The sequence below is a fragment of the Triticum aestivum genome, chromosome 3A, assembly GCF_018294505.1.
Source record: "Triticum aestivum cultivar Chinese Spring chromosome 3A, IWGSC CS RefSeq v2.1, whole genome shotgun sequence".
In the NCBI taxonomy this organism is placed as follows: domain Eukaryota; kingdom Viridiplantae; phylum Streptophyta; class Magnoliopsida; order Poales; family Poaceae; genus Triticum; species Triticum aestivum.
In genome coordinates this window covers 638552997-638561727 of record NC_057800.1, presented here as the reverse complement: position 1 = coordinate 638561727, position 8731 = coordinate 638552997, and the positions used below count along the sequence as shown (strand labels likewise).

The following is an 8731-nucleotide window of genomic DNA, read 5'->3' as shown; positions in this document are numbered from 1 at the left end:
CTGTTCGAGCGTTGACCACAGCCCGCTCCAAGGCGCCAAGGCCCAGCTCCTTGGAGCCCAATGTAAGCAGCACCAGCCCCTCCAGATTCGGCCCGAGACTGTTTTTTTTGCGAACGAATTTGCCTATTTTAATCCAGAGAAACCAGTTTTGCAAGAAAAACCCCTAGACTTCATGCATATAATAACTCATGAATATTGCATCATATGTAAAAACTTTAAATATGTAAAATGCTTAGAATTTTGTCTAGTTTCATATTATGCAACTTTCATCCATGTTTAAAATGATGTTTGCATATAATTTGCTCTTATGTCATGTTAAAATGATTTATTTGATAACTAATTAACCGTAGCTCCATTTTAAATAAACTTTATATGTAATTGGGGTAGAAAATGCATAGATTAACATGATGCACTTACTTTGCATGTTTAACAACTCTAAAATTATGTTTAGGGCAGAACAGTAGCTAATTCAAAATATGCATATGAGGATTTTCCGGAATTATTGTTGTTGTTTCCGGTCTCATTTAAACTTGCCTAAATAGATAGTTTATTTATGCTTCACCCCTTGCCATGTCTAATAACATTTAATATTGTTGGGTACATAAATGAGAGAGAACTAAATAATTGAATGTGGTGTTTCGTCATTATGCAACTCGTTGCATATTGAGCTCCACTTAATTTGTAGTATTGTTTGTTGCACTTTGCCATGTCATGCCTCTTTAAACCGGACATGCATCATACTTGATTGTGCATCATGCCATGTTTATGCTTGTGTGTTTATCATGCTGCTTGCTTCTTTCCGGGTTGCTTCTCTCGTTAGCTTCGGTTTCGGTCCGGAGTTGTGAGGATTCGTTCGACTACGTCTGTTTTCCTTCTTCATGGACTCGTTATTCTTCCTTGGGGGATCTCATGCAAGATGACCATACCCTCGATATCACTTCTATCTTTGCTTGCTAGTTGTTCGCTCTATCCCTATGTCGCGCTACCTACCACTTGTTTATCAAGCCTCCCAAATTGTCATGATAGCCTCTAACCTTTTTCAACCATCCTAGCAAACCGTTGTTTGGCTATGTTACCGCTTTTGCTCAGCCCCTCTTATAGCGTTGCTAGTTGCAGGTGAAGTTGAAGTTTGTTCCATGTTGGAACATGGTTATGTTGGGATATCATATTATCTCTTATTTAATTAATGCATCTATATACTTGGTAAAGGGTGGAAGGCTCGGCCTTATGCCAGGTGTTTTGTTCCACTCTTGCCGCCCTAGTTTCCGTCATACTGGTGTTACGTTCCTTGATTTTGCGTTCCTTGCGTGGTTGGGGTTATGGAACCCCCTTGACAATTCGCTTTAAATAAAACTCCTCCAGCAAGGCCCAACCTTGGTTTTACATTTGCCTAACAAACTATAACTTTCCCTTGGGTTTTCGCGAGCCCGAGGGTCATCTTTATTTTAACCCCCCCCCCCCCCCCCCCCCGGGCCAGTGCTTCTCTAAGTGTTGGTCCGAACTGAGTAGACTGCGGGGCCACCTCGGGGAAACTTGAGGGCTGGTTTTACTCATAGGATGTCTCATCTGGTGTGCCCTGAGAACGAGATATGTGCAACTCCTATCGGGATTTGTCGGCACATTCAGGCGGTCTTGTTGGTCTTGTTTTACCATTGTCAAAATGTCTTGTAACCGGGATTCCGAAACTGATCGGGTCTTTTCGGGAGAAGGAATATCCTTCGTTGACCGTGAGATCTTGTGATGGGCTAAGTTGGGACACCCCTGCAAGGTATAAACTTTCAAGAGCCGTGCCCGCGGTTATGTGGCAGATGGGAATGTGTTAATATCCGGTTGTAGAGAACTTGGCACTTAACTTAATTAAAATGAATCAACCGCATGTATAGCCGTGATGGTCTCTTTTCGGCGGAGTCCGGGAAGTGAACACGGTCTTGTGTTATGCTTGAGCATAAGTAGTTTCAGGGTCACTTCTTGATCACTCTAGTTTCACGACCGTTGCGTAGCTTCTCATTTTACTCTTGTTTACGTATGTTAGCCACCATATTTGCTTAGCGCTTGCTGTAGCTCCACCTCATTACCTTATCCTACCCATAAGCTTAAATAGTCTTGAACTCACGGGTGTGAGATTGCTGAGTCCTCGTGACTCATGGTTACTTCCAAACAGTTGCAGATGTCGATGATACCAGTGCAAGTGGCGCAACCGAGCTCAAGTGGGATCTTGATGAAGATCTTGGTCTTTGGTATGTGTCTTTTCCGGATGATCAGTAGTGGTGCCAAGTTGGGACGATCGGGATCTAGCATTTGGGGTTGTCTTCTTTTATTTTGGTTCCGTAGTCGGACCTTAATTGTACTCTGGATGATGTATGTTTAACTTGTTATTTGTGTGAAGTGGCGATTGTAAGCCAATTCTTTATTCCTTTCTTATTCAGTACATGGGATTGTGTGAAGATTACCCCTCTTGCGACAAAACCACCATGCGGTTATGCCTCTAAGTCGTGCCTCGACACGTGGGAGATATAGCCGCATCGTGGGTGTTACAGTGAACCATTGACTTAGTTCCTTAGTATTATCAGAGGGAAGGAACGACATGTCTATGCTCTCAGATATGAGAACCTAGGGAGGTTTCGCAAAGTATGTAAAAAGATTGAGTATGAATACAAGGAGTGTGGGTCAGTGATCTATGTTGATAAGATACGAATGTCTTGTTTGTTTCAGCTTCAACTTGTGGCGAATCAGCTATGGATTCGCTTCACTGGCTAAGCTGATTCCACCAGGACATACTTCAGGCAAATACAATGAAAATGACCTGAATGAATTCTAACTTCACTGGCAAAGCTAATCCAAAATAGTTGTTTGTTTCAGATCCAACCTTTCCAAAGTTGAATATGGTCCATGAAGCTGAAACAAACAGGGTTGGAATTTGGAGATTGGTTATATGTTGATAACCCAAACAGGTCGATCTCGGTTTGACTATGAGATTAGAGGAAGTTGAGAGGGGTGGAAAGATGGGAGGATGTCGATGGAGATGGACTAAGCAACAATACAGATGATGATGATGATGATCTGAAGGACATGGTCAATTGCCCGTGAAGGACCCGGACCTGGGGATGCTAACAATGGTGCGGGGAAACCAGGCGATGGGATCATGTGATCTGATACATTAAGAAGTGTTTAATCACTTAAATTTTACTATAAGGAAGTGAGATAAGGGATGACTTTTGAATTTTTAGGATAAGCAACTGCTAGAGATGCCCTTAGGGTCAACATCAGTGCAACAAACCAACATTCGGTGAAAACCGATGAAAACCACGAGAAAATGATGTTTTGAACTTAAAAAAAATTGAAAAATATACGAGTTGTTAAGACAATCATGTTGTATTGCCACACAAAATTTCAAGTTAGAACACATTACGAGATGTAAGCTATGAGAAAGACAAAAATACTGTTGAATAGTGCCGAATAGTAATGTCACTATTCAGGGCTGAATTTGTCTTTTTCATAGCTCACATCTCGTAATGTTTTTCAACTTCAAATTTTATGTAGCAATAAAACATCACCTCCTTAACATTCCACATTTTTTTCAGATTTTTTAAAACTTTAAAATATGGTTTCCACGAAGTTTAAGTTTTCATTGAATATTGGTTTTCGTACGATATTCTCCCGTGATGCTAACGGGAAAGTATGAGGGTACACAATGATGATCTAGCAACAAATGATAGGAAATCGAAATTAGTCAAATAGGCAAATCAAATAGTGTAAGAAAATGAATATAGTTTATCAAATAGGCAAGTAATTGAACAAGGCCGTTATTACAGAATGCAAATAGATTGCCCTACTAAACAAGCACTGCATCAATCAAATATAGAAAACGATAATCGTACCGTGCATCCCACATTTGGACTTTGCTACATATCTTTTTTGTGCAGTGTTGGACGCAACTACATTTCTGTAGACTAGTAAACGGACCCACATTCTTGGAGGCGATCACATCCTCAGCTGCTGAGTGTGGCGTGCGGCATCGCCACTCAGGCCAAGCAACTGGCCAAATGGCGCGAGAAGGGAAACAGCCAGATTTGTATGAGCTGCGCGTCTTCTTTCCCGGACCCGAACACGCACTCCTCCTCGACGCGCATCTGCTCCATGTTGAACGCGATGAGCTTCGACGGCGTCCACAGGTACACCACCTCCCTCTCCGGGTGGAACGCCATGAACACGAAGGTCGCGGTAGCGGGGTGGCATGAGCCGCCGGAGACGAGGTCGACGACCCCCAGCTCGTGCTTCGCCACCCACTCGGACTTGCCCGCGTCCACCAGCTCCCACAGCGTGAGGCGCGAGCCGTCACTGGACGCGTACCGGAGCCGGCCGCGGCAGTGGCCCGCGCGCGCCCGGTAGCTCACGGGCGCCGGGAGCGCGGTGACCGCGCACACCATGGTGCCGAGGTCGATGCGAACGACGTGGCCCGAGTATGCCAGCACGTGCACGGCGCCGGCGAAGCAGTGCATGGTGGCCGACATGGCGTCGGTCTCCAGGCCGAAGTCGAGCTCGTGCTCGCCCCACGCGCCGGTCTCCGAGCCGAACACCTCGACGGAGGCGCCCCGGGGCAGCCACCCGGTGAAGCAGACCACCTTGTAGTGCGGGGAGGCGCAGGGGTCGAAGGAGAGCACGGAGAGCAGCGTCTTCCTGCGCGGCTCAGGCAGCGCCGCCCACCGGCGCGTGGTCGGGTTCACGACGTGGAACGCCGCCGGGCAGGACGCGTAGTAGAGCAGCAGGCCGTTGCAGCCGTCGATGATGCTGGACGTGGCGTGGCACGGGAAGAAGGACATGTCGTCGGCCTCCGCCACGCCGCCGCCGTCCTCGCCCGAAGCCGACGCCGCGCGCGCGTACGTGTAGGCCCGCCTCCCGCCCTCGCCGTCCCGCGGGCCGTCGTGGAACAGCACGCCGGACGTGATGAGCGGCAGCCTCCGGCGGAGGTAGTCGGCGGCGATGAGGCCCCGCCACGTGGTGGAGACGCACTGGAACCGCGCCAGCGACTTGGGCGGCAGCCGGACGAGGATCTCCGCCAGCAGGTCCTCGCCCATCTCGCCGTCCATCCCCGGTCGACGACCTCGCCCCTCCCGGAGCACGCACCGCGCGGCTGCACCCGCAACCACCACGCACCGCCTGCCACCGCACCCGAGCGCAACAGCAGCGGGCAGCGGCCACGAGCCCACGAAAGCGAGCGCGGGCGATACTTATAAGTTGTATGGCGGCCAAGACTTGGCCTCTCCGCCTTCGAAAGAGATTCTCGGACTGCTTCAAACCTGAATTAAAAGCTTTCAGTACCCTGGATATATACACCCCATCCCATGATCGGTTACGTGACGTTTCTGCGTGACAACCCGTCGGTTCACTGCTGAATCCGTTGCGTGGCCAGAGGAATCGTGGACGCGAGGCTCACATACAGTAGTGGAGTGTGATGTAGAACTGCAAAAAAGGAAGGCTTATCCGCACATCTTTTTGGGTAAAAGCGTATCCACACACAGGGGATCTACGATCAACAAGGGAAAAAAGATGACTGACGGAGACATGTATACGTGGCACCTCAGCTCCGTTTCTAGTTTGTTGCTTTGGGTAGAAGCAAGCAAAGCTCACCGTTAATCTTCTTGCATAAAAATAACCGTGGTAGGGCTTTGCGTACGTGCTGTGAAACGCAATCATGAATCAACGGGCGCGGTGCGATAGATTTGTCAAAAGGGCGGTGAAGTCGCGCGATCCCCTAAAATTAATCCACGCGACACCGGCCCACGCTTGCGAGCTCCTTTCCGCTTGGACTTGCGTTGAAGCAACTCTTCAACCCGTCGTCATGCGCGCGGTGATGCGTCCACGTAACAAGTTGGGTGGATTGGACGGCCGGCGAAGCTGCCACTTGGACGTCGATTCCCGTGTCAGACTTGCAACTAGCATACATCATACGCATGTCTCTTCTCTCTCAAATAAGCAGAAAGAAACAAGATGTGAGCTAAAAGTACGGGTATGCTTAACCCTTTTCCGTTACTGCTAATGACCAATAATCTATGTATCTGTGAGATAAGATGCTTGATCCGGGAGCTGATCGATTAAGGTGCTTCGAGGCCGAGGAATCGGTTGCTTGGACGCCAATGGTGGTTGGGATACGGCTTTCCCGCGCTAAAGCTCAAGCAGTCGCCGTCGATCCGGCCAAGGAATCTGGACGACCGGCGGGCAACTAGGCATGTAGATGTAGTACTACTACTATCTGCTTTACTATTGGTGACAGAGAGCAGCGGATTGGTGCGTCCGTCCGGCTGGCCGGCGGACGGAGAAAGCAACCAACCAAGTCCTCGAGTGCGCGCGCGGTGGCCGTCGTAGTAGTATATCGCCACCCTACGCCGGCATTGTTGTGTGGACGCCACTCAATCTTCTTCTCGCTGGTTCTTTCCGCCGAACGGTATTTGGTATAGCGCAACGATGCTGACATGCACGATCCATGTTGGTCAGCTGCTGCCGACGGATAGGTGTGCGTGTGCCTGAACGTTCCTTGGAGTGTGCAACTTCCCTGCCCGGACATTCTGGTTCCTGGTACAGTGCGAGGAGGCGATCATACATCACTTGCTGCTAGTGTCATGCATGCACATCACAGTTACACGTGGTCCTGATGATGACTGAAGGTTGGGGGAGACGTGTCAACCGAAGGAAAACCTCTTTATCACTTGGCCGTGCACCTCACAAGTCACAATTACGTGTAGTCGTGATGATGGCTTTGCACCCTACATAGATTCTTCTCTCCGAAACCATGTGACATATGTGGTAACTGGTAAGCAATCTAAAAGATTCTCCTTTCTGAAGAGTAAGGTCCAACTTTTTTCTTTTGAAAAAGAGGATATACCCCGACCTCTACATACGGACGATGCATGCAGCTATTTTATTGATTATTCACCAAGACCTTACAAAGATAATACATTAATAAGCCTAAAGCCACCATCTTGGCAACACATGTCGCTATTCCTATCCCCTTGATGAAGGGTTGTCGAATGTCCGAGCATAATACCAAACAGACATCGCACCAAAGCTAACATCTAAAGTCAGATGTCCTATCAAGCCACTACCTAGATAGGGTCACGCACCGGTCCGGCGCACTTCCAGTGAGCACCACATGTGCACGCTGCAAGGGTCATCACCTCCATGTTCCATTGATCCATCCTCAGAGCAAAACTGATGCATCGACCTAGCCAAGCCTCTCTGCCATCAACGCCACCATGACGCCAGATAGCGTCGCCCTCCTACGTGAGTCCGTCATCACACATCGGACTACGAGTCTCCACAGCGCCACGCCGCCAAAATACGCCACCGTCAATGTGTAGGATGGAGAACCGGTCCACCAAAGATGTTGTCTACTGGTCCCTCGAGTCCGTGCTCCAAGAATGACGCCTCCAAGGGGGAAACGACACAAGAATGTCGCCGTCACCCGATCTACTGATCAAGGGTTTCCCCCGGAGGTAGCAGATAGTGGCCTGAAACTTCTCAACAGCGACGCCTTCAAGAAGGAAACGACACTGAATAGTGCCGCCAACGTCGGCCTTGACAGCAGCCGAGAACAGGTTTTCACCCAGATCTGTTCCAATAATCTCCATCAAATGTCTTGTGCACGTGTCGTCCAACACCATGACCGTCGCATCGCCCGTCACGAATCCACAGCAGCCGAGAACAGGTTTTCACCCAGATCTGTTCCAATAACCTCCATCAAACGTCTTGTGCACGTGTCGTCCAACACCACGACCGCCGCATCGCCCGTCGCGAATCCACAGCCGTCGACACATCGTTCGTCGTCCCGGGGCCGCCGCCCCGGGATCCAGCACTCCTGCCCACCGGAGCTCGCAACCCCACCATGGAGCCACTGAGCCCCACCTCGCCGTCGCACGCCGGCTGCCGCAAACCAACGTCCGCGACTCCACCATGGAGCCGCCGAGCACTGCCTGCTGACGCGGCGCGCACCACATCGAGGGCCAATGAGGGCGGAGAAGCTAGATCTGGCCAAGCCTGACCGGGATCTGGCCTCTACCCGCGCTGACGCCGCTCCCGCGGCCCTGCATCTCGCCCGCGCTCATGGTGACACAGACAGCGCGCGCGCAACGCCGCGAAGAGGGGAGAAACAGCCCCGCCGCCACCTTCCTTGGGGCATGCGCGAACTTCGTCGACCCCTCCAACGGCGGCGAAGCGAGGGAGCGGGGGCCTGGCGGGAGCGGCGCTAGGTTTCTTGGATCGGGGGAGGAAGAGATGAGGGAGCGAGGGAGCGGTGGCCTGGCGGCGGCGGTGTTGCGGCGAGGTTTCTTCAGCTAGCTACCGGGGGATCCACACACACACTCCTGGGTCCAACTAGCATCCTGGGTTCTGCATATTCGGATGCACACAACTATAACTTCATTACAGACTTACAATTGCTCGGTCCCTATTAGATGTCGTCACCTCAAGCACATCCACCAAAGTTTGTCGGCCGCTTGGGCTGCCTGTCCTACAAAATATTTGGGTCTTTCTCTTTCAGTTTGGCAACTCAAAACAGTGGATTTACCGAAAAAGGCTTTCGTCCCGCTTTATATATAAAGCAAAGATCAACATCATCCGATACAAACACACGCCAACATCACACACACCGAAGGCAGGATACAAAAGCGTTGAGCGCAGCAACACCACCCCTAGCACACTACCACGAAGAGATGAAGCCGCTTACAACGAACCGTGG

At 50.3% G+C, this 8731-nt stretch overlaps 1 protein-coding gene across 1 annotated transcript; it reads right to left on the bottom strand.

The window, feature by feature from the left end:
- Positions 1-3751: 3751 nt before the first annotated feature.
- On the bottom strand, positions 3752-5309 carry LOC123062800 (F-box protein At2g40910). The gene has a single exon (XM_044486468.1). The coding sequence runs from the start codon at positions 5085-5087 to the stop codon at positions 4023-4025; it is 1065 nt and encodes a 354-aa protein (XP_044342403.1). The 5' UTR covers positions 5088-5309; the 3' UTR covers positions 3752-4022.
- Positions 5310-8731: the final 3422 nt, after the last annotated feature.

Coding starts and splice junctions, on each gene's coding strand:
- LOC123062800 (XM_044486468.1), bottom strand. CDS start 5,087: ATGGACGGCGAGATGGGCGAGGACCTGCTGGCGGAGATCCTCGTCCGG.